General features: G+C 39.8%; 3 protein-coding genes across 4 annotated transcripts; all 3 read left to right on the top strand.

Moving 5' to 3' along the window:
• The first annotated feature begins 4,103 nt into the window (after positions 1–4,103).
• On the top strand, positions 4,104–8,589 carry LOC110899154 (uncharacterized protein At4g15545). Its single transcript, XM_022146025.2, has 9 exons — positions 4,104–4,676; positions 5,166–5,234; positions 6,229–6,285; positions 6,504–6,576; positions 6,667–6,747; positions 6,860–7,093; positions 7,391–7,433; positions 8,088–8,166; positions 8,248–8,589. Exons 1-9 carry the CDS (start codon positions 4,377–4,379, stop codon positions 8,338–8,340), a joined length of 1,029 nt encoding a protein of 342 aa, XP_022001717.1. The 5' UTR covers positions 4,104–4,376; the 3' UTR covers positions 8,341–8,589.
• A 1,575-nt stretch (positions 8,590–10,164) lies between these two features.
• Positions 10,165–14,386, top strand: LOC110901587. The gene is made up of 3 exons (XM_022148400.1): positions 10,165–10,499; positions 12,544–12,920; positions 13,053–14,386. Exons 1-3 carry the CDS (start codon positions 10,165–10,167, stop codon positions 14,384–14,386), a joined length of 2,046 nt encoding a protein of 681 aa, XP_022004092.1.
• Positions 14,387–21,660: 7,274 nt separating this feature from the next.
• LOC110899155 (NADH dehydrogenase [ubiquinone] 1 alpha subcomplex subunit 8-B) lies at positions 21,661–25,981 on the top strand. 2 transcript variants are annotated; one of them, XM_022146027.2, is made up of 3 exons: positions 21,661–21,816; positions 21,913–22,126; positions 25,598–25,981. In XM_022146027.2, the coding sequence occupies exons 2-3, from the start codon at positions 21,939–21,941 to the stop codon at positions 25,728–25,730; spliced, it is 321 nt and encodes a 106-aa protein (XP_022001719.1). In that variant the 5' UTR covers positions 21,661–21,816; positions 21,913–21,938; the 3' UTR covers positions 25,731–25,981. The 2 variants fall into 2 exon arrangements, with proteins under 2 accessions (XP_022001719.1, XP_022001720.1); XM_022146028.2 differs by having other exon boundaries at positions 21,724–21,812; positions 21,911–22,126.
• The last annotated feature ends 340 nt before the right edge of the window (positions 25,982–26,321 follow it).

Genomic DNA, 26,321 nt, shown 5'->3' with positions numbered 1-26,321 from the left:
GCAGTTTGTCACTCGATCGGATTGCAATCCGATCGGGTGGCAACCCTTGTGCATTGAACATGTTGAAAATTGTTTAAGTATTGAAGTTTGATCATTCCATGGTCGATTGATAGTCCGATCGGATGGTAGTCCGATCGGTCAATACTTCGTTCAATGTTCATCCTTCAAAGTTTGAAATCAAAATTTAAGTATGGGGCCAAGGTGTAATTCGATCGGGTGACAACCCGTTCGGATAACAGTCCGATCGGACGGCATTCCGTCCTGGTCGTTCCGTTCTTCTTATACTTGGTTGTTTTGATTGTTTGTGGTTCTATCGAGACGGTGCGACAATGTGCTAACCAACAGAACCCATTCTGACCCTAGTGACCCGGTTGAACAGGAATCACCCAAGTTCAACCAGTTAACCGGTTCAAGATGGTTGTCCTTGGTTAACCCAAAATCGGTGGTCTCGTGGATAGAATCCAGATCTTGAACCAACACATCAACAAGAAAGAGTAAAAGGTTAGAACAAGCTCCGATTCTATCGGTTTTTGAGTGCATTGAGTGTAAAAGAGTTGAAAGAAAGTTGGAAAACCATCTTTTAATCCTTTCCACCGTGAATATGTTTAGATCTATGAAAGATCTTTGTTTGTTTATGTGGAAATCGTTTAGATCTAAGTTGTTCTTGGTGGATTGAAGCCAAAACATGAAGTGCTTCAAGAACACCATGATGACATCATCCTGGAACACCTCAAATCTAGTGATTTCACGGTTAAAAGTTAAGATTTAAAAGATAGAAAGGTGTAGAATCAAGTGTAGATCAAAGAAGTACAAGGTTTAGGTTGAGATCTTACCGGAATTGAGAGAAATCGGAGAAATAGTAAGATTTGAGCGCTGGTCGGATAGAGAGTGCCAAAAGTGGTAAGCAGTGATGGTGACAGGGGGTATTTATAGGGTTTCCCAAAGTGGAAAGGGTGGTTCGATCGGGTGGCAGCCGAGTCGACTGGTCACCTGGTCAATTGGCCAGTTGGTTCGAGTGTTCGATGCGACGAGTTTTGCCGTTTCGATTGAGATTGCGAGCGATGCGATGCGATAGAGTTTCTTATTCAAATTACTTTTAATCCCAACTACTATATCTAACATATAATCATCCTAAATTACTTGCGTTTAGCGTTTGCAATTTGATTGCGATTCGAGTTTCGATTGCGTTTCGATTGGTCACCACAACACAACATAAATAATCATTCACAAGTAATACATAAGGCACACACACACGTAAATCAATATCCAAAATGTGTAATTCGAGTTGCGAGTGCGATGGCGATAAGCGATCAAATATGCGATAATTATTGAATAAACCTCGATTGGTAATAAGTACTCCACATAATACAACTAACGTTAAGCATAAATTAGGCTATTTACGAGTCAAAGAAGTCAAAACAGGAATTGAGCAAGGAGTGACAGATCGCAATTGGCAATCTTGTCTCCCTTTGACTTTAATCTTGACTTTGACTTCGACTTTCGAAACATAGGGTGTTACAGTTTTCTTTCCTCTGCTTTTATTTATTTATAGATTGCCGTTGTAGCCTTATATTGTCCGTTATGTTGTTACCATGTCATGTACCGTCTCATGTGCACAGTTGTCAACATGTCATGTACTGTCTCATTTGCACCCAACATGCAACAATCACTTTTCAATACTCATTTAGAACTTAGAGGGATATTAAGTTCCAAGTCATGCCAATGTAAAATAAATCGAAGCATCCTCAAAGCCTACTAGTAGATTTTACACAATAGTCCAAATCTTAACTTGCAATCATATGACTAACGTAGTTTTGGAAGAAAAAAACATCATACCTGTACGGAAGCTACACGTTAAGTTTTTCCAATACTACATAGCAAAAGCATAAAACTTTGACTTACTTAAGAATGGGCTTTTGACATTGATGAAACACTAGTTAACACAAGGTTATCCCAGCTGACTGTCTCCTAGATTAAGGGTCCAATCTCTTCCTCCACTCGCCGTTAGCTGATATCCCGCAAAACAGAACATCGGTGACTCGCCACAAGGAGAGGAGTAGGGGGGTTCTCCTTGTGATCACCCTCCGGCGTGAGAATAAGTACTGTTCTGGGGAGAATAGTGTGTGTTGAGAGTAAATAGTGAGAGTGCAGAATCCTTAAACCTGAAGGTGGAGTCCTATATTTATAGCCGAAGGATAAAGAAGGAGGAGGAGACCAGCCAGCTAGCCAGTGGGCGCCAGCTGTCCGACCAAGGGGAATATCCTCTTTATCCCCTCTACTGTCGCCAGTGTAGTGGATGACGTGGTGCGCGCTCATTCGTCCAGCTGGGCGCTCACTGGTATTGGTTGTCGGTCTGTCCTCCAGAAATCTTGCAATGAAGGCTGGCGTCCATCCATTGGTGCCACGTGTCGTCCTTTTTGTCTGCAGGAACATCTTCTTTGTCACTTGCGATTTCTTTCAGAAGCTTCTGAATGCATTCGGGTGATGTGGACGCTATGCTGGAAAAGTGGTGTGGTACCATGCCATGCGTGCACTGATTTAGGACCATACCTCTTCAGACATCAATCGGCTAAAGAATGTGTCAGTGTCACATATAAACACTGAATCACCTAATCCAGGTCGATGTGACAATGGTATAAGAAGAGCATCAACGAGGTGTAAATGTGTTGTTCGGCACATCAACAAAAAGTCATAAAGGAAACTCACTCAAATCACGTCAAAACGAGTATATTTGATATTACAATTATTACAATTGAGGCTAGATAAAATAGCACACTTCTATGCTCCTGGAAGGAAAATTTATTTGAAAGTGTTAAAATGGTGGACATTTAAACACAAATTTAAGAGGTAAATTTGTCGTATATGAGTAATTTAGTGGAAAAATGATATGACACATCACTAGACCGCTTTAAACAAAGATTAAACATAGAATACGTAAAGCTCAAAAAATATTGTAATTATGTTTAAGAGAGACATTCATAAAACTATATTCACCTAACACAACTAATTATGTAGTTGAAAGTGAAAGTCAAAAATCATTGATTGTTTATAACTGAAATCTAGTAATACTAAATAGCATAAAAAATAAGGGAATAAAGTCTCATATTATCTATCATGTTCTCTCTATTTTCTATTCAGTAAGAGGACATATATAATATAATATATATGCATCATTAATTAAACTTATTATAAATTAAGAAACTTTTAAGCTTAATTTTTTTTTAATGGCCAACAAACTCAATCCCGAGTACTCTCGGGGTACCCACTGGACAAACGGAGTACTGCGAGAGTAACCCGAGTCCACCACCAATTCCGGGTTAATTTTATTTTAGAAATATACAATGTTATCCAAATCGACTCAATAGTTATCACAATTAATGCATAAGACATAGTTTTTACCACTTTAGTATATTTTCTATTTTCCATGAACATAATATAATATCAACAAGATATGAAATAATCACTAAACCTGTTTCATAAATAAGTTATGTCCAAATTAACAGGCCGTTCTAACCTTTTTGAAGGTTTAAAGCAAAATGAAATTTTGGGGCTCTTTTTCCTTTTTCGATTATTATAAACGGTACTCATTTATCCGTGTTCGGAATCTAGCAAAAATCTAACACAAATATAACAGAGAGTAGTTTGCTTGTATAAGAAATAAAAAAAATCTAAAACAATAAATTTGCACTAATATTAATAGTTACCATATAAATTTTCTTTTAATTGGAGACTCTAGGCCCGAACCTGAGTTACTTATGCTATAGGTCCGACCCTTTCATATGTTTACCCGTTAATCAAGGAAATAAAAAGAAATTGAGTGGCAAAATCAACAAAAGGGAAAAATGGATAAAGTGCCTAAAAAGGCTTTTTCCAGAATCGAAATGGGACAAAACGCAGATAAGAACTTATAAATGAAGAATAGTAACCACAAAAACAGAGAAATCTTTGCGTAAGATATTTGAACCAAAATTTATATATACACATTTAAATTTTTGGCCCAAAGAGATTGGACCCTGAGCAGTCGCCCAACCCCTCAGGCCAGTCCTATTACGATTCATGTCCAACTAAATCAACTCAATCCGTCAAACCCAACACAATTGCCACCGCTACTTCCAACCATCACCACCTCTTCCCTCTCCACCACCATCAACAACCACTTCTATCAAAGCAAACTACACCACCAACCAAACCAAATACGAACCACACAATACTTCCTAAGATAAAAAAAGAAAAAGAAAAGAAAAACTAAAAATACCCAAACAAAACTACCTTATCTCATCATTTATTCCATCATCTATCTCACCTACACATATCAAAACTTCAATTTTTTATCCAATCCAAAATAATAAAAAAAAATACTCACAGCTCACAAACTCATGGCCGGGGATACTCCGTCGCCGGCGACGGAGCCACCACAAACTACCGTCTTCGATCTTCCACCGGAGCTCTTATCAGTTCTACCTTCCGATCCATTTCAACAGCTCGACGTTGCTCGCAAAATCACCTCCATTGCTCTCTCCAGCCGCGTCTCCGCCCTAGAATCCGAATCTTCCGATCTCCGGCAACAACTCGCCGACAAGGAGGCGGTTATCTCCGATTTGTACGCTCAGATTGACTCGCTTGACTCGTCGGTGTCTCAAAACCTGCATAAACTGTCAGTTATTAATCAGGAGAAAGTAGGTTTTCAGTTTTTTCAATTTCGTGTGTTTTGTTTGATTTTAAGCAATGTTGTAAAACGAGGTGTAGAACCGAGTTATTGCTACAATCGTCTAGTTACTCGAAATCGATCAGTCAGAATCAGATTCAGTCGGTCAACTCTGACAAGTTTGACTTAATTTCTATGTCTAATGAAAGAATATTTTGAACATGTATCTTTTTTATTTGTATTGATATCAACTTATTTTGTTATAAAATTAGTAAAATTATCATATCTGAGATGTATATATTATATAATTGTTTGAAAATTAATTTCTTTACAATTTATAATATCTTATTACTCCCCGAGTACTGTCCGCCGAGGCCAAGTAGCGTCTTATACAAACTATAATGTCTGATTACTCACGGAGTACTGTCCGCCTAGGCCGAGTAGCGCGACTTATACAAACATGATTTTAAGTTTAAATATATGGATTTAGGTTATGATTATTGTTTGTTTGTGATGTTAGGAGAGTTTGTTGAAGGAGAACGCGTCGCTTTTGGAGACGGTTAATAAGCTCAAACGCGATGTTGCTAAGGTAATTGACATTTTGACCTAATTTGAAGTGAATTGTGTGAGATTTGTAATGATTTGAGTACTTGAGTTTGTGAATTTTTTGGTGAACTTGATTGATTGTTGGATTGGAAATATGATTGGTAGGGTTAGGAATTGTGGTTGAGGAGAGAGAAATGGCTACTTTTAGGGGTGTGTAGTGTGTATTATTACATGAAAGTTGAGATGTTTTATGATTTATGAATCTAAAGGTACATTTGTTGTTTTGTGACTAACAGTATTGCAAAGTTATTGATGGTGAAAGACCAATATATTTTGTACTAACTATAAACAGTTTTGTTAAACTGTTAACTAACCTGTTATAATTTCCAATTAGAAGATGGAATTAATGTCATTTGTATGGATAAGAGATTGAATCTGTGAAGAGATTTATGATAAGGTCACTTATTATCTTCATATCTTGTATAGTACTATAGTGAAAAAGTGAAAGAAAATAGTGAAAGTCAACATAATGAGCATTTGACCAACAAGTTTACCAAAATAGAAATTGACTAAAAATGATAATCAAATGGCAATTAAAACATATTTTATTATGTTCCAAATCTTATATGTTAAGTTCTTACGTGTCGTCTTCTCATTGGCCTGTGGGGACACGTATGCTCCATATTTTATGCGTCGAGTGCTTACGTGTCACCTTTGCTCTTCGCTGGTGCGTATGCTCTATGTCTTATGGGTCAAGTGGTTACGTCAGTGGCGGATCTAAGAACTTTTTTCACTGGGTTCCTATTGGTAGATTCTCACTAATTTTTCCCATTTTTTCTAAACCGAATGGGTTACTGGGAACCCACAAAAGTGGCCTAGATCCGCCCTTGGGTTACGTGTTGTTGTATTAATTGGATGTAGACATGTAGTCATTTGTAATGTCAAGTTGCAAATTAAAATAGTTAAAGTTTAGTCAATGGTTATTTATTAAACATGTTTCTAAGTTATTAACTAAATCATGGTCTTACTTCATGCAGTTGGAGAGCTTCAGAAAGACACTCATGAGGTCACTTCAAGATGAAGACGGAAGTACCGTAAGCAGTTTCCTAATCAGTTTATGCATAAACAAATTATGCTTCTGATTATCATATTATTCACTACGGATTACATGATTGTTTAGGGGTATAATTATCTACAATAATCAGATGCAGCTAAATCAATTACCCAGGGGTAAAAATGTATAATAAAGTATGGCATTGTTCATTTGTGCTAATTAAATCCCCTTTCGTTCATGTGTTTTGCGAGACTATAGGCAGCGGATCCCACGGTTGTTGCGGGCAATCTCCAAAGCCAAGCAAGTTTATCATCTCAAACATATTCTGGAGGTTACTTAATTTCTTGTCTCATCTAAGTTATTTTTTATTCAACAAAAGAAAAAAAAATTGACAAAAAAAAGATTATGTAATGTGTTCCAGAATATGACGAAAGCGCATCATCGATAAGGAGTCAATCCTCAGACATAGGAAATTCGTACAATGATGAGCCTGCAAAGGATGGTGAGAAACATATACGTTGTTTATATTTCACCTACTCGTTTTGGTTGATTGACTTCTTCTGGTTGTTTACTGCCTAAGTTTGACTTTTTGTCATGTATCTTATTACTCTCAGCGTCAAGACCTCGAATATCACCAAGCCTTTTGTTAGCATCCGAAACAAACACACCTCGGCTTACACCGCCTGGATCACCGCCAACTCTATCCGCATCAGCATCGCCAACAAGGACACCTAAGCCCGTTTCTCCAAGAAGACACTCAATTGCTGTTTCATCCGCAAGAGGCGGGGTTGATGGAAGATCATCGGTCTTTTCATCTACTAGCTCAAGTCCATATGGTTCGATGTCAGGTACTAAGGCTGAATACAGGCATACTTCTAATAGTGGCAAAATGGACGGGTTAGTTACGGGTAAAACAAGATTTTTTTTTATAATTTATGGTATGGCTTAAAGTAGGTCAGGTGTGACCTGAAACACTTTTTGCAGTTTTCTAAATATTTTTATAGATTATTTGTGTGTTAAATATGAATTTATCGTTTTGACCCGATAGTCCTGTTTCTTTTATAGATCTTTTGTGATTTTATATATATGACCCGTTAGGGATCAAATGTGACATTCATAAACACTGTACTTTGTGTTTGTTTCAGGAAGGACTCGGGTGGATGGCAAAGAGTTTTTCAGACAAGTCAGGTAAATACACGACACTCTTGCAAATCTAGTGAAAATAGCGTTACTTAAGTAATCTCATTATTTTTGTAGTGATTAACTTTTTTAATTGTCACAAAAGATCATATTTGTGAAAATGAAAATATAACCACTATACTTTTTAAGAAATGAGCGCAAACAGGAAAATTTATTTGTAGGTCAAAGTGGGATGGGTCGAGTTGGGTTGAGTCGATCCACCAACCATTTATGTTACTTTTATGTATATTATAAATTTTTAATCATAAAATATATTTACAAAACTTTTAATTAAATAGTAAGATAATTCATTTCATATAAAATGATTTAGGACGTCATACAAATGGTACCCAGTAAAATCCCACTCTACCGGTAGGAAAATATCATGCTTGAAGGGCATTGTACATTATGCATTGAAACTTGTGTGTTTTGACCCGTTTAAAATGGGATACATGAATTTTCCCTTTTGTACAATAAGGCGAGTTTTGACCCATTTATATTTTAGGTGATTTTTGACCTGTTTAAGCTAATCCACCAATATGATTGGTTTCATATATACTAATTTTCTACATTTGACTCTTGACATATACACGGGTTTTAACTGCCACCTCAACTTGTAATGCTTTACTGTGTACTTACATTAGTGTTTAACAAACTTATCAGGAGCCGGTTATCATACGAGCAGTTTGCTTCATTCTTAGCCAATGTGAAGGAACTCAACTCTCAAAAACAATCGAAGGAGGTATGCGTTTCTACAAGTTGTCGTTACTCTGCTTTCGCTTTTGAGACTTATGTCGTCTCTAATTAATTGTGATTATTTTAGGAGACTTTAAGGAAGGCGGATGAAATTTTTGGACCCGATAACAAGGACCTCTATACTATATTTGAGGGGTTAATTACTCGTAACTTTAGTTGAAAATGTGATTTGTGATTATGATGCATTAGTTGTTTGATTGTACATACAATCTCATTGCACCTTTTTTGTATATCATGTCAAATGGTACATTATCTTATGTATATGTTACCCTGTGTATACATGAGATTAACTATGCATCCAATGTCAAATGTCTTCATGTTATTGCATACATACATGTGTCTATATGTGACGAACATATGTATGTGTGGAACATAACATGTGATGTAGGGAATTGACTATATTTGTGTATCATGTGTACATAGATATTTGTGCTTGTTTTATTGCAGTCTTGCAAATTATAGAATTTTATAAGGTTTTTGTTGGTCTTCAAAATAATACAAACTAGGCGCTTCGCGGCGAAAATTCAGTTGGTATCTATTTGGTTCCTTACGGTACCAACACTCACTATATTAATCGAAAGAAAAAACCTTATATCGATCAAAAACAATAACGAATATCGATACTAGTACCAATGTTGTTCAGTTGATATCAGTTCGGTTGATTTGCGTTTTATGTTTATTTTATTTTTTCAACATTGTGATATAAACTTTATTGAAACGAATATTGTGCCGGTATCGTTCCGAAACAAATTGAACAACATCTATATAGGCACTATATTTATTTTTATTGTTTTTGATAATCTAACACGACATCGCTACCATTTTGTACCGAATCGAACAACATTGGTACACTTATGTATTCATTTTTATGGTTTCTTGTTTGATAACGTATATCATGCCGCTATCGTAGTTAACCGAACAAAAAACAAACGAACAAAGTCGGTTCGCTATCGGTATTTATTTTTATTGTTTTATTTTTCTTTCGATAAATTGATATTGTATCGTTACCGTACCATAAGAAACATCATTAGTATGGATACCTGTATTCATTTTATGGTTTCCGGATAATTTTTTTCATTGTACAAATCTATGTGCAATAATAAATGAATATCAGTACCGATATTAGTACCGTGACAATACGAATAGATCGATACCGTTCGAACAATATCGGTGTTGGTACTGGTGTTCGTTTTTATCGTTATTGATCGATGATATCGAGTGCATGTATCGTACTGGTACTATAAGGAACCGAACTGATACCGTCCAATGCCTGTGGTAACGTATCGTCACAATGTGCAGTCAAATAAACATAGATGGGAATGTAGAATTTTTATAAAAAAAGTACAAAGGCAAATTAATTACTAAAAAACAAATTAACCGATAAATAAAATACTACTAATAGGAAAACAAATACTTAAGAATTATTAATTACCATTTATTACCTTAGTAGAGAAGTAGTGTCATAGTACCTTATAACGCCCAATGTTGTGGGAATTACAGAGGGATAAAGCTGCTAGGTCATACTATGAAATTATGGGAGAGGATAATCGAGACTAGAATTAGAAGAGAAACCCAGGTTTCGTTAAACCAGTTTAATTTCATGCAAGAGCGGGCAACTACAAAAGCGATACACATCCTAAGAAGATTGATGGAAAAATACAGGGAGAAGAAGCGGGATCTATATATGGTGTTCATTGACCTTGAAAAAACATATGATAGTGTACCACGTAGATTAATTTGGGATAGTTTGGAATATAGAGGGGTTCCTGGGAAGTATGTTGACATAATCAGAGATATGTATGTTAGATCTGAAATTAGTGTTTGTGTGCCTGTAGGGGATACCGATTTCTTCCCTGTTGAGATAGGACTTCACCAAGGGTCTATGTAGAGTCTGTTTCTCTTCACGATAGTGTTGGATGAGTTGTCTAGGTCGATTCAAGAGACAATTCCATGGTGCATGCTTTTCGCAGATGATATTGTGTTAATGGCGAAGACTAAACAGAGCATGAATGCAAGGTTAGAGGATTGGCGAGCAGTTTTAGAGGGCAAAGGTATAAGAATTAGTCGCTCCAAGACTGAGTATCTTTATTGTAATTTCAGTGGTGCGGGCGATGACGATGACAATCAAATTACTATTGACGATCAACAGGTTCCGCAAGTTACTAAGTTCAAGTATTTAGGATCGTTTGTAAAAAGGGGCGGGGAGATAGATAGCGATGTAGCACATCCCATCCAGGCTAGTTGGTGTAGGTGGAGAGCAACTACTGGGGTTTTGTGCGGTAAAAGGTTCCCAACTAAATTAAAGGGGAAAGTTTATAGGTATGCAATCAGACATGCTATGTTGTATGGCACAGAGTGTTGGTCCATTAAGAAAGCACAATAGCGCAAGATGGATGTAGCAGAAATGAGAATGTTAAAGTGGATGTGTGGGCACACAAGGCTAGACTGTATAAGAAATGAGGATTTTAGGGAAATGTCAGGAGTAGCTACTATTTCGGATAACATAAAGGAGGGAGTGGTTTGGGCGTGTGAAAAGGAGGCAATTGACAACGCCAGTTAGAGCAGCAGAAGGCCTAACTTTGGAAGGGAGGAGGAGTCGAGGTAGGCTCAAGTTGACTTGGGATGAGCGGATTAGGAAAGATTTGCAAGAGTTACACCTCTCTGAGGATATGGTCCAAGATAGGGGTTTATGGAGACGTAGTATTAAGGTTAAGGACTTCTAGGAGTAGATTCATTAGGTCTGACTATTGGGGTAGTTGCTTAGCGTTTCTTTCTTTATGGTCTAGGCGGAATTTGCACTGATTGTTTTTTCATAAATGCTTAAGTGGGATCTTGTAATTTGAAATATTTGTTCTATTTCACCATTTTACCTAGCCACCACTTCTTTGCTATTTAATAGTGCTCTGTTTATAGATTTGTTTGGTTTCTCGCTTTTCTACTATATGCCTTTGGTATCGGGGGTCTCTCTGGAAGCAGTGTCTCTATCCCTAGGGATAGAGGTAAGGTGTGCCTACATCTCACCCTCCCTAGACCCTATAAGTAGCTTTGATATTTATGAGATTTACTGGGTATGATTAATTGATTATAACTAAAAGTTTAAAAAATAAAAGAATATATAATATACTACTAAAAATTAATTATTTAAAAAATATAAAACACTATTAATCACAAGTTTAAAATCATATAATGTGTATTTCTTCTTTTGAATGTATAATGCATATGTACATACATCATTCTAAAAAGCTCTCATAGTGATACTATGTAAAAAGACTAAAATACGTCTCAAATTATCCTTATATTATTATTATTATTATTTTATTCTTATATTAAAATTCAAACTCAATGAACAGTAAAGGAAATCAGGTATCAAATTTATTAAACCGAGTATATTTTCAATACCGAATCGGTATCGTATCGTACCAGGTATATTCGGTACCGGTACCCACTTTGGGGGATTTTTGGTCACGGTATTTTCGGTACCGGTTGGTACCGAGCTCATCAAATCCTGTAGCAACGCAAGTAATTGCACCGGTTTAGATTATTTGTCATACACAATCCAATGAATAGTAACATCATCAAGGGGATGAGCAAATGGTATCGTGTACCGGTACTGGTATCAAATTTACCAAACCGGGTATATTTTCGGTACTGAATCGGTACCGACTTTTGACATTTTCGGTATCGGTTCGGCACCAGTTCGGCACCGGTTCGGCACCGGTATTCACCGGTTTTTGCCATCAAATACCGGTACCGTACCAATAGCGACCGGTACCGAACCGTACCGTACCAGGTATAATCGGTACCGGTACCCACTTTTGGGGATTTTCGGTAACGGTATTTTCGGTACCGGTTGATACCGAGCTCATCAAATCCTGTACCAAGCTCGTCCATATTTTCACGTGTTAGCACCGTAATAACTAAACTAAAGACAACTGAATTGCCAACATGTAGGACGTGTGGGGTCCTATTATTATATATTAGTTTATTTAAAATCGTTTTTTAGGACGGAGTGACTATCGTTACCACGTCATTGTTATTTATGTTTTGATTTTCGTTATCTGCTTGCCGTTGCCGATACGCGTTTTGCTGACATTAGGTCCCCACCGCAACGCGCGGCGGAAAACAACTAGTTAACATAATAATCACGTGGATTCAATTCAAGTACCAACAAAATGCAAACTACGTTGTCTTTTGAATGAAAAATAACAAAGAAATAACGAAGTGATTAACTCTAATTTATATACAGTATGATAATCTAACATATTTTAGTTCATGCATCTTAAATAGATAATGTAAAAGCCAAATAGAGTTGACTTAACCATACCAATATGTGTAAAATGATGTCTTTCCTTATCATATTAAGGTTGATGAACGAAACATTCAGTGACGCCATCGGTAAGTACATAGAAGTGTACATGGATGATCTGGTAATCATGAGCAAGGAGAAGAGCGCGATGCTGACAAATATCCAGAAGACCTTCAACACGCTGTGCAGCGTAAGCATCAAACTGAATCCAGCAAAGTGCTCATTCGGAATGGAAGAAGGAAAGTTTTTGGGCTTCGTAGTCATTAAAGATGGTTTTAAGGTGAATCCAGAAAAGGTCCAGGCCATAGAAAGGATGCCTTCACCAGCAAACGTCAAAGACATGCAAAAGCTTGCAGGACGATTGGCAGCACTCAATCGGTTCCTAGCTAACCACGCTGCAAAATCTTTCCCATTCATCAAGACCTTGCGCAACTGCATGAAGAAAAACCAGTTCCAATGGACTCCGGAAGCAGAAAATGCGTTCCGCGAGATGAAAGACTGTCTCATCAAGCTGCCAACTCTAACCGCACCAAACAAAGTAGAACCTTTGGTCCTGTACCTCTCAGCTTCCGACAAGGCAGTCGGAGCCGTACTGCTTGTTGATCGTCAAGGTGTCCAAACACCTGTGTATTATGTGTCTAGAACCTTGACCGACCCAGAAACCAGATACGCAATCATGGAAAAGCTTGTCCTTGCACTGATTCACGCGTCAAGAAGGCTGCGCAGATATTTCGCCAATCACGTCATCCACGTGCTAACAAACTACAATATTGGGAATATCCTAGCAAGGCCAGAAGTATCAGGAAGGTTGGCCAAATGGGCAATAGAGCTAGGGGGACACAATGTGGTTTTCAGACCACGTCCATCAATCAAGGGCCAAGTCTTGGCAGATTTTATGACAGAAGTGCCAGACGACAAAGACAGAGAATGCAAGGCGATGGAGAAAGCTGAGAAAAAACAAACAGAAGAGCCATGGCTACTGTACACAGATGGTGCATCCAACGAAGATGGGGCAGGCGCAGGGCTAAGGCTAGTAAGCCCTGACAAACATGAGTTCACATACGCCATACGCCTAGACTTCAAGAGCACAAACAATGAAGCAGAGTATGAAGCCTTTCTGGCCGGCTTGCGTTTGGCAATCAAAATGGGGGTCCGACACATCGAAGCACATGTGGACTCCATGTTAGTAGCAGGCCAAATCAACGGCCAGTATGAAGTCAAGGGCGACATAATGGCACTCTATCTCAACCAAGCGAAGACGTTGTTACAAACTTCCTATTCCTACAAGGTGCATCACATAAACCGCAGCGAAAACAAGCCGGCAGATGCTTTGAGCAAGCTTGCGTCGACAAGTTTCCAACACCTAGCAAAGGATGTGCGCATAGAAGTTTTGAGCAACCCATCTGTTCCACTCAGAGAAGTCAGCGTCATCCAAACAGGAACCACGTCCTGGATGACACCCATAATCATGTACTTACAGTCCGGGATACTTCCAGAAAACAAAGCTGAGGCGCGAAAGATACAATATAAATCAGAACATTATCAGATGGCATACGGGATACTGTATCGAAAGTCATATCTCGGCCCGCTGCTAAGATGTGTTGATGCCGACGACGCAAACTATCTGATCCGGGAAGTACATGAAGGCATTTGTGGTATCCATACCGGGCCGCGAATGGTAGTGGCAAAAGTAATGAATGTCGGATACTACTGGCCCGGGATGCACCTCGATGCCGTGAAAGAGTTGAGAAAATGCAGTGGCTGTCAGAGGCACGCACCGAAAACCATGCGCCCCAAAAACGAGCTGGTACCAGTAACAACCGCATGGCCTTTTCAGCAATGGGGCATAGACATGGTGGGCCCCTTTCCAGAAGCTCCGGGGCAGTTAAGTTCATCATAGTCGCGGTCGATTACTTCACCAAGTGGGTAGAAGCAAAGGCACTCGCATCAACCACGTCGGCAGTCGTTAAACGATTCATATGGGAACAAATCATATGCCGGTTCGGCCTACCACTCAGAATCATCACCGACAATGGAACAAACTTTGCAGCAGATGATCTCGAACGATGGTTCAAGGAACTAAACATCGAACATACCTTCTCGTCGGTTGCACATCCGCAAGGGAATGGTCAAGTTGAAGCAGTCAACAAGAGCATCGTCGATGGCATAAAGGCAAGGCTCGGTGAAAAAAGACGTGGGTGGGTCGATGAACTACCCAGCATATTATGGGCCCATAGAACAATGCCAAAAACAAGCAATGGAGAAACACCATTTAGCTTGGTCTATGGGTCCGAGGCTGTGATCCCAGCGGAAATCGGGCTTCCATCTCCGAGAATGCTCTCCATGAACCTGATCAATAACGAAGAAGAAAGGAGGATCGACCTGGACCTCCTAGAAGAACGGAGGGAGATGGCAGCAATCAATGAAGCCAAATACAAATCAAAGCTTGAAAAGTATTACAACTCCCGAGTCCGGATCTGCACCTTCAACCCAGGAGATTATGTCTTAAGGGACAATGAAGTGTCCAACGCAGAAAAACCGGGGAAACTGGCTCCCAAATGGGAAGGCCCGTACATCATTGATGAGGTCCTCGGCAAGGGGGCATACAAGCTACGCACCATGAACGACAAAGAGGTTCCACGAACCTGGAATGCCCAACAGTTACGAAAATGCTACATATAATGCAAACATGTAATCGTACAGGGCGAATCGCCGACACATTTACCTAATACAAGAAGTGTTTGGCTACCTTTATTTCATGCAAATTTTTTGTCACAACTGCATTTATTACTTTGGGCGTACACGAAAACATCAATGGCTCGACCATAGGAAACATTGTAGACCTCCAAGGCTCGTCACAACCAAGTGAACAGCCGGGTCAGAAACACAACCAAAGCCTACAAAACGCCAAAGAACATAACTTCGTGGCCACATAAACACGAAAATATCGATAGCAAGGTAACTAAACATTGTAATGCTCCCAAGGCTGTGATCCCAGCTGAGCTCACACAATAACCTGCAACTCGATCACTTCGTATGTCACATACAGGCGCGCATACTTAAACGACAGAATAAAAACATTGTAATAACACAACATCACCTGTCAGTGCCATCATTCATTCGTGACACCTAATCAAAGTAATTAAACATGCACATATTATGACGATTTCAAAATTTGCATAACCAAAAGTCAAATCGGTAAAATATATGTCAATACACACAACCACAGTCAAGAAAATTAAAATTGTCTTAAAACACCCATTACAAGCCCATTCAGGGCCATACACGGCACGCTGGCCGGAAACAGCCTATCAAGTATGGCTGGAGCCAGCACCTCCCGCAGCACCATCGCCATCTTCTCCCAAAGCTTTTTTCAACAAAGCTACTCCATTCGCTTTGTGAGCCAACTTCCCAGAGGCCCGAACAACAGCTAAATCAAGCGTCGAAAACTCTTTTCGCTTCTCAGCATAAGCACCGTCACAATCATCTTTATATAACTCAAAGTGGAAATCCTTCTCATTGTTCATGGCCGCAAGTTTGCCTTCAGCATACCCAAACTTGCGTCCACTATTATACCCTGCCCTACCCAATTTAAACATATAGCGGGCAAGTTCAGAAGAATGCAAAATACGATCAGCAAGCTACAAGAAAAACAGGATCGAGTAAGAACAGAAATATACAAAGACAAAAACAACATGAAATGAAAAAACAAGGCAAACAAGAACGTAGAACACCGTGAGACAGCAACCACCTACTATCAGCTGAGGCCTCCTCAGCAAGAAGCTCAGAAGCACGACATTCAGCCGTCTTCTCATCAAGAAGACGCTGAACAGTCTCACACTCCGCAGCCTTCTCCTGAGCAAGAAGCTCCAGCTTGTCGATCCGAGCAACATACTCCTTTTCTTTCTTCTCCGCAGCAAGACGCGCCTGATGCGCCTCATCAGCAAGGGCCGTCTTCTCACCAGACAGCCGCACAATAGCATCACGCTGCGACTGCATCTCCAAGTTCGTACGAGCACATGCAGATTCCCAATCCTTCTGTTTTTGCTCGTTCAACTGCTTCTGCTCTTCAAGCTTCCGCTCAGCCTCAGCAACCCGCCATTGCAAGCCTTTTTTCTCCGCATTAAACTTCTCTTTCTCTTCGGAAAACGACTTCTTCGCCTCCTCAAACTCAAGAGTTTCTTCCCCCATCGACCTCCATTCGCGAAGAATCTCTTGCGATGTGGCAAAGAAGTGAACCCCAGCACTAACATGGTCGTCTATAAGGGCAAAGCGGTTGCGATTCTTCTGGAACATCCTCTCAGCAGGCGGAAGTGACAAAGAGAAAAACTCATGACAATTCTTGAAATCAGTCATTCGAGAGCCCTGAGTAAGGCCCCAGCGGGGGACGTGAGGCAAATCATCACAAGCTGGGTTACCCCAGGAATCATCAGGATTATGTTCAAAGTGCGGGCTTCGCACAAGGCCAGAAGTGGCTCCACCTCCACCGGGAGGACGTTTAGTGTAGATGGTTTGTTGCGGAGTAGTCTCACTAGACTCCATCTGCACCTCAACACCTTTACCCTTATCACCTCCAACATCACCCCCAGTCGCATCGCCTCCTTCAAACGTACCTTCAACAAACCCTTCACCACCACCCACGTTTGCATCAGCACCATCACGCGGAGGGGTCAGACCAACAGTCCTCGACGGAGGAGAAGTAGGTGGAGTAATCCGAGAAATGTCCGCCGCCCGAGGCTTCTTGCTAGTCTTGAATACTGCCATAAGACAACAATTAAAGAGCAATCCAAGGAAAGATACGACAAACGTACAATGAAAGAAAATTACCAGGAAGAGGAGCAGAGGCAGCATATATCTCCTCCAACAAATTCCCACGACCTCCACTAAACACGCCCAAATCAATCTCAGACTCTGAGGGCGCTGGGGGAGCCTCTTTTTGAAGCTTTGCCTTCTTGGCAGCAAAAACAGCAGCAGCCTGCTCATCAAGGCGACGTTTGTGATCATCGAGAGCTTTTTTCTTCATGTGCTCAGATAAGGTAGCACTGTCATCAGGATCTGACTGTTGACCCTTTTCACCAACCCCTAAGCCAGACAACGTATCAGAAACTACCACATAACCTAGACAAGGATGAGTAGAGGGTCACTTACGAGAAGAACCAGCACCTTTACTCTCAGACTTCTCCTCTCTCCTTACAGACCTATCAGTCCGTGCTTTCTTTCTCGTCTTCAACTGGGCAGACGGATCAACAGATGCCTCCGCATCATCATCATCCCCAACAATTTCATGCACGGGGTCAGCAACACCACCAGGCGCGGTACCTGCACGCGCGTAATGAGAGGTTAGATCTTCAACATTCGGGTCAGAACTCCCACTAGAAAGGATGATAACTTCCTCTCGACCCGAATCGACAAAGTCATCCCAAACATCTTCACCTAGAACTTCATCAGCATATCTGCTCAGGCTTTCGTCGGTAGGGTGCAAAAACCGACCCCGTATCTGCTCCAACCACGTCGGATGCCCATCAGCCTGGATAGCTTCAACCATGGCACCCGCTGATTTAGGGTCCAAAGCATTCAACAAACTGTAACCAACTGCAAAATGGCAACAAAAGTAAGGACACATAGTAAACATAAAGGGAAATAATCAAGTGGTAAGACAAGAAAGAACCATACATTTGCCCTTATGGCTATACGCAGGTTGACCCAGCGGATGTTTAGGAACCCACAACAAACTCATCCCTGCACCAACTAAAGCCATCTCATCCAGTTGAGAAATAGCAGTCGCCTTCGCAGTTATCTTCTTATACCAGTCTTGAGCAGCAACGTTTGGAAGAACATCCACCTTAGGGATCCCTTGACTCACTTGCCGGTATAACATATCTGTTGGAATCACACCACGACGGATATAAAAAAAAACTTTTGTTTCCAGTCATGGATGCCCTTTAACGGCACAGAACACACCGGGGCAACCCCTGACCTAGCTTGAAAAGAGTAAAAGCCGCTGGTATACGTAACGCTGTAGAAAGCGTTAAACATCTCAAAAGTAGGATCAACACGGTAAGACCTACAGACGAATTCGAAATGGGTAATCCGAGGAAGCCCAATCGCATTTATTTGAGAAATATGGAGCCCATAACCCCTCAACACAGCAGCAGTGAACTTCGTAATAGGCAACCTAAAATTGCCTTCCCGGAAATAAGCAACATATAACGTGATAAAACCCGGAGGGGCATCCAATGCAGTAGATCCAGGAGGAGGGTACTGAGCTTCCCACTCGGAACGGAAGTTCATCCCCCTCACAAGCATCTGAAATTCCTCCTCCTTCCAGTTAATAACGGCTTGGTCTGGACCAGGAGGAGCCCTACCTCTATGCTTCCTTTTCTTCTGAGTTGGATTCTTCTCAGCCATGATAAAGGTCAAGAAGAAGATGATTTGAACTCAAGAAAATATGAACGATGGGAAAACACAAGAGGAGGATAGAGAGAAAATCACACTTAGAATTCAAGAATGAAGGAAGAAAGGGATAACCGCCCCCTATTTATACCCATCGCATTTAATGCGATGGATAGTGGACCGTCAGGAAACAGGAAAAGCACCCAATAGATGACTGACACGTCAAAGGAGAGAGAAGACGTCGGCTCGTTTTTCGGGAAGCATGGGCGACAGGGTCTGCTGATGTGACAGAAAGTCACTGCAAAAGCAACTGTTCACCTCCGAAAAGACAGGGACGTCAGACGGTCACACCAAACACTTCCCCATAACCACCAAACTTCCAACAGAAGGAAACACAAAAGGGCCAAAACCCACGCGGCATGCGTCCATTTGGCTCACTTTTTCAAGAAGCCAAAACCCATGCGGCATGCGTCCATTTGGCTCACTTTTTCAAGAAGCCAAAACCCATGCGGCATGCGTCCATTTGGCTCACTTTTTCAAGAAGCCAAAACCCATGCGGCATGCGTCCATTTGGCTCACTTTTTCAAAAGGCCAAAACCCGGGCGGCATGCGTCCATTTTGCTCACTTTTTCAAGAGGCCAAAACCCATGCGGCATGCGTCCATTTGGCTCACTTTTTTAAGAAGCCAAAACCCATGCGGCATGCGTCCATTTGGCTCACTTTTTCAAAAGGTAAAAACCATGCGGCACGCCCCCATTTGGCTCACTTTATATGAACCAACTTCAACGCGACGCATGGAGATCATAACTCTCATAAGTCCAGAATCCCTCCTAGACGATTAACTCAACTAGAAGGCACACTGGACTGGGGGGACTTGAAGAGGTATGGTCCCAATTCCCTGCCTACATGGCAGGGACCACACCACTTTTGTGCACACAAGGCATCCATGTCACCAGAACATTCTAGAAGCTTCCAGAAGACAACTAGGCGGTTCACAGCTGGCATCAAAGATGCTTTGCCCAACATAAAGGACAACACGTGTCACCATTAACAGAAGGCCACATAGGCCTGCGACAATCCAGGGAGCAGGGCTGACATGACCAGTACGAGGTACCCAGCACAGGCGAATACAAGGACGCCACGTGTACCACTACACCCTTCGCGACAGAGCAGACCAAGAGGATATTCCCCTTGGTCGGACAGCTGGCGCGCACCCACAGCTGGCATAGCTGCTTCCTTCTTCTTCACCCTCCGGCTATAAATAGGACCCTTCATCATTCAGGTTCGGGATTCTTGGCTCTCTTTACTCACTCTATACACACGCTGTTTTATTCCTCTCAGAGCAGTACTTATTCTCACGCCGGAGCCTGGTTAAGAGGGAAAACCCCCTTCCCCCCTCTTAACGAGACTAACGGTGTTTACTGTTTTGCAGATCTCAGGCCACCGATACGAGTAAGAGAAGAGGTTGAACCCCATAAGTGAAACGATCCTTTTGGTTATCCTTGCGTTAACCATTGTTTCAACAGGTTATGAGTATTGCAATGTATAATTATGAGTAGGCTAATTGCGGTTAAAAATTAAAGAGTTAAATGTCGTTTTAGTTCCTGTGGTTTGGGCCATTTTGTTAATTTAGTCTAAATGTTTCATTTTTCGTATGTGAATCCAAAACGGTTTCATCGTTGTTATTTTAGTCCATTGAGTTAATTTCATTCATTTTTTCTGTTAACGAAAATGACAATTCAGTCATTCTATATGATCAAATTGCTCTTTTAGTTAACAAAATTACATATAGAAAAATCGTTACACTTAAATTTCTAAATTACTTCAAATTACCTATATATTAAAATATTAAGACAATGAACAGTAATAATAATAATGTTAAAATTTGAAGACAACTGAACACTAGTATTATTAAGGGGATTAACAAATGGTATCGGGTACTGGTACCAATACCAAATTTACCAAACCGGGTATATTTTCGGTACCGGATCGGTACCGACTTTTGACATTTTTGGTATCGGTTTGGCACCGGTATTCACTGGTTTTTACCCTCAAATACCGGTACCGTACCGACCGGTACCGAACCGTACTGTGCCAGGTATATTCGGTACCGGTATCCACTTTTAGGGATTTTTGGTAACGGTATTTTCTGTAACGGTTGGTACCGAGCTCATCAAATCCTGTAACAACGTAGCAACGCAAGTAATTGCACCGTTTAGATTACTTTTCTTACACAACCCAATGAATAGTAACATCATCAAGGGGATGAGCAAATGGTATTGGGTACCGGTACTGGAATCAAATTTACCAAACTGGGTATATTTTCAGTACCGAATGGTACTGACTTTTGACATTTTCGGTATCGGTTCGGCATCGGTATCCACCGGTTTTTACCCTCAAATACCATACCGTATGGTACCGAACATTTTCGGTGCCGATACCTAATTTCGATGATTTTCCGGATTGGTACTTTTGGTGCCTTTATCTGTACCGAGCTCATCCATATTTTAACGTGTTAGTACCGTAATAACTAAACTGAAAACAACCGAATTTCCAATATGTAGGACGTGTGGGTCCTATTATTATATATTAGATTATTTAAAATCGCTTTTTTAGGACGAAATGACTTCATTACCACGTAATTCTTATTTGTGTTTTGATATTCGGTATCTGCTTGCCGTTGCCGACACGCATTTCACAGACATTAGGTCCCCGCCGCAACGCGCGTATGGAATCAACTAGTTTTATTAAAAATCGGCCCGTCACGAACCACGGGTTATACCCTACCCGCTAGTTATACTACAACTCAAATTTAGATCCGTTTATTAACCGGGTTATCCATCTGAACCCGAATATACTCGTTTAGCCGCCCAGCTGCTCTGGATCGAGTCCGAGAACAATTCCTCTCACTTCGTCAATTTCCGGTTGAACCAGAAGGTGCGTAAACCCTAATTTACAACAATCTATGCGTTAATTTACTCTTTGTTTTCTCATCAACTTCGATCTGTATGTGTGGATTTTGTTGTTTGTTAGGGTTTGAGATTTAGGTCAAATTTGCGATGGCGAGTACTGTAGACGCTGCATCAGAACCTGTTCCGACATCGGCGGTGCTGATGTCAGCATCGAAGCACATTGCGACGAGATGCAGAGGTGAAAATGTTGCGTTTCTCAAGTGTAAGAAGGAGGATCCGAACCCTGAGAAGTGCCTTGATAAAGGCAGACAAGTTACTCGCTGTGTTTTGTCATTGTAAGTAATAGTATACATATCTTTTTTTTTTGTGTATTTGAGCGTAGGGACGAGCATCTTTTACCGAGTACCGGTACCGTTACCGAACCGATATAGTCCGAGCAAAATCGGTACAGGTAGTCATTGTTAGGGTTTTCGGTTTAGGTACCAGTCGGTTTTGGTATTTTTCGGTATTTTTGCACTACCTGTACTGAACAGGTACCATACTGCCATATTCTATACAGTATTTGGTTTATATTATTACTGGTTTTCAGTACGGATCTCATCCCTATTTGAGTGGTGATTAGGTCAGAATTGGTGTTATTTTGCACCGGAAACGGAGATTTTGTTCTGTTAGGCTACAGATATATATATATATGCTCACCCGAAATAAGTTGTGTGTATGATGTATAACTATAGTTGCAGTGGAAACGGAGATTGCAATGGTTGTATCATAGTTGGTTTGTTTTTGGAGGGAGAAGAGTGCTTTTGGACTTTAGTTTTGATAGGATAACTATAGTTGCAGTTTTGGATGTAATTTGATTGTACTTTCTAAGTGTTGTAATGTCATAGAACAACAAAATTGACATCATTATTCGTTACCTTCTAGTTTCCAATCTACACATACATTCGCACCGAGATTAGATCAAAGTTGATGAAAAACAAACAATAAATCGAAGTAAAAAACAATTTATCACATATATATTGTCATTAAATTAGGGTTTAGGCATCCTTCTTTCTGGAGTTTCTATTGGAAATTATTGAAGCTTGTGCTTTCTAAAGTTTCACATTGATATTGATCATTCTGCTTTGTGTTCCATTTTCGTCATTTTTACCAAGTTTAGTTGTACAATAGAATGTGCCAATGTGGAACATTGAGATGAGTAAGTAATATCTTATGACATTACCTCCAGTCATCCTTATAAATTATACAGATACTCTTGCAGCCTTGCTTTTGCATATGTAGTGCCTTTTTTTTCCAATGAAGTGATACGTAGTTTACAGTTCTTTTTCATCTCCGTCTTGCTCCAATAGTCTTTTGTTTCATTGCTACTTCTGAGCACTAGTTAATTATGTAATGCTTAAAACATAGACTAAAACAGCAACTCTTAGCTTATCTTATGCACCGTGTTCTATATACAACACATTGACATGGGGTCCTCTCACTTCTAGATACCATGTTAATCTTAGTGTCAAAAAACTTATTGGACTTAGCTAGAGAAACTAACTACTCTATCAGCTTCGTTTATATGCTTCATGAATCAAGATGAGTCAATCAGAGCATTCACTGTCATAGAGCCAATTTGAGGTCTTGTGACAAAGTGCAATTGAAGTGCAATGCTTGTATATATTCAGTTTTTAAGCTCAGTCAACTCATTTGTTCTTCAAAGCGTAGTCTTATGTTGAGACCACAAGCATCTTTTTTTGGGGAGTTTAGCCACAGTGACAATTGTCCAACATGCATTATTTTTATCTATCTGGTCCTGAGTGCCGACTTTCCTTTTATATATATTGTCATAGGATCCAGCCCGCCCATACCATCTAAGGTGTAAGAATTTGGTCTAATCTTACACTTAAGAATTTGGTAACACTGACTTAGTGTACATGTTTTCTCGTACTGTTTGCTAATCTTAATTTCTGCGAAGTGTTCTGTTTGAGAAGTTACAAGTAGTAAGCAGTCGTTAAATGAAACCAACGCTGCATCCACTCACTGTTTCCTAAGTGTCTGATAAGTTATAGGTGCTTGATAACTGATTCGATTATTAGTGATGCTGCTGCTGCTTGATAATTAGAGATCAAAATAAAAGATACTTGTAACAATAAAATTATAATCTTGCCAGCACTGTAGGAACAAAAGCAAGAACCTGTGATCTCCAGGTCACATGCCTGCTTGACCATCCTCTATGCAAGCATCTTTTCAAATAAATTTTATATTATTGAGGCTTTTTTGTTGCTATATGTTAACCCTAGTGTATATTTATTTCATTCAACCTGTAGCCCTGTGGGTGAAGCTAAAACCCTACATTCTAACAACTGAAACCCATGATAACTATTAACTAAATTGTATCATCTTCTTTCATGTTTGTTACATATCTTGACTTTAATTTTGTGATTTCTAATTGTTTGTGTATAAGATTGTTAGATGTTACTCGGTTAGTATTTATAGTTGGCACAAAATGAAGCTATTTGATTGGGGGTGCTGAGATATGTGTGTTTGTTTTTACAATAGCGTTTGTGCACACACACATGTAAGCATCAAGACTGGGAGTGCTTGAAATATCCCGTTAAATGATAGTACTTGTGGAAGTTTTCGCGAAACGTAGACCGACCAAAAGGACCAATAGTGGTACAAGACAAGGTTGACCCATAATTGTGTCAAAACCTGACTTTTATTTGGCTAATTGCTGATTATTCTAATTAGTCATTAGGATTATTGTTACTGTTTGTTTTTTCTTGCTTGTTATTAGATTAATTAATTGCTATTTATCTTTGTCATTTATTCTTATTATCTTTAGAATACTCCAAAACTTTATTGTTTGGACAATTATTGAATTTCTTGACTAAAACTTCACAACAATTTAGCGTGGTTGGGGAATCTTTGTGAAATACGTTCACACTATAATATAAACTCCAATGTGTACACTACCATTGGCGTAGCTTAGTGGGGGTGGGAGGGGCGGCCGACCCCCCGAACTTTTCGCTCAGTAGTGGAGAGTATGTAGTTTTTGTATAGAAAATTTTGGGTATATACGTTTTTACCCCCCGGTTTTATAGAAATTTTTGGGTATATAGGTTTTCGACCCCCGGTCAGAAACCTCAAGCTTCGCCACTGTACACTACATCCCATTTTAGGAGATTATTCACTCATTAGTAACCAAGTTTCTTAAGTGGTCCACTAAAGTCACTGTTTTTTTGTTTCTCTAAAGTCACTCAACTTTCATTAGGTTCGAATATTGGATTTTTTTTAAATGTTAAAAACTTCTAAAAGTCAAGTGACCTAAATGGAACATATATGAATCATAGATATTGTTTAGTGATTAGTTTTTTTTCAAATTTAAAGTAGGAGGTAGTAGTGAAGACATTTTTTTAACTGGATAACAACCAAGTTTCATATTTGTTCAATTTTAGTCAAATCAAAAAAAAATAATCACTAAATGGTAACTAAGATTTAATTATGTTACATTTAGGTCACTTTATTTCTAAAAATTTGAACATTTATAATAGAATTTCACACTATTGGAACACCTAATGAAGGTCGAGCAACTTTAGAGGAACAAAAAAACTGAGTGACTTCGGTATGAAACTTGGTTACAATTTGGTGAAAAATTTCCGTTCTTTTATGCTATTATTAGTTTAATTTATGTTAATTAAGTTCTTTGACCCGTTTTCTGTAAAGCTTTTATGTGTTTGACCTGTTAGAGATCAATCAAACCTGGAGAATCCATTCATAAGTAAACAGGTCTAAACTTCTCTAACTTGGTTACCATGCAGGTTGAAAGATCTTCATCAGAAGTGTACAAAAGAGATGGATGCTTATGCGGGCTGCATGTACTACAACACTGATGAATTTGAATTATGCCGCAAAGAGCAGAAGGAGTTCGAGAAAGCTTGCCCTTTAAATTAAGCAGAAATTTCTTAAATTTCACCCCACTCATAATAATTCTGGCCCGTTTTCCGAGCGTGAACATTCATTCGAGTTTTTTCTATGCAAACTCATGGGATGCTTTTTGCATGCAATTACTTGAGTTACATTTTCATACTGTGATTATAGATTGTGTTTTAATATGTTGTAATCACCATACTTGAATAGCTTTGAAGCTTCCCACCAGAGCAAAATTGTTTCAATTTGACATGGGTTCTTGGTTTGTGTTAAAACCGGTCATTTTTAATGTAAGCGGGTCGCTTGATTTTAAAAGTTGTGCATTAGCGTGCTGCTTGAGGCGGTGATGGAAACACCTCATCATAACGGATGCACAATGATTTCATAAGGCGCATGTGAGGCGTTGATTTCACCAGGCGTCAGGCAATGTCGCGTGAGGCATTCATCACCTTCTGCAATCGACCGGTGGATCAATAGAAATCTGGAATCGGCCACCATTTGCGCAAAACTGACCATCGATTTCGCAAATTAACTTATTAATGTTTAGATTAAGTTAGAAGGAACATGTACATTCTTGTTTTTTCTTACTGTTATGCTTGTGAAAAAATATTACCA

The sequence above is a fragment of the Helianthus annuus genome, chromosome 13 (assembly GCF_002127325.2).
Source record: "Helianthus annuus cultivar XRQ/B chromosome 13, HanXRQr2.0-SUNRISE, whole genome shotgun sequence".
NCBI classification, from domain to species: Eukaryota; Viridiplantae; Streptophyta; class Magnoliopsida; order Asterales; family Asteraceae; genus Helianthus; species Helianthus annuus.
The sequence above is the reverse complement of the archived record's forward strand: the minus strand, read 5'-3'. Positions and strand labels throughout refer to the sequence as shown.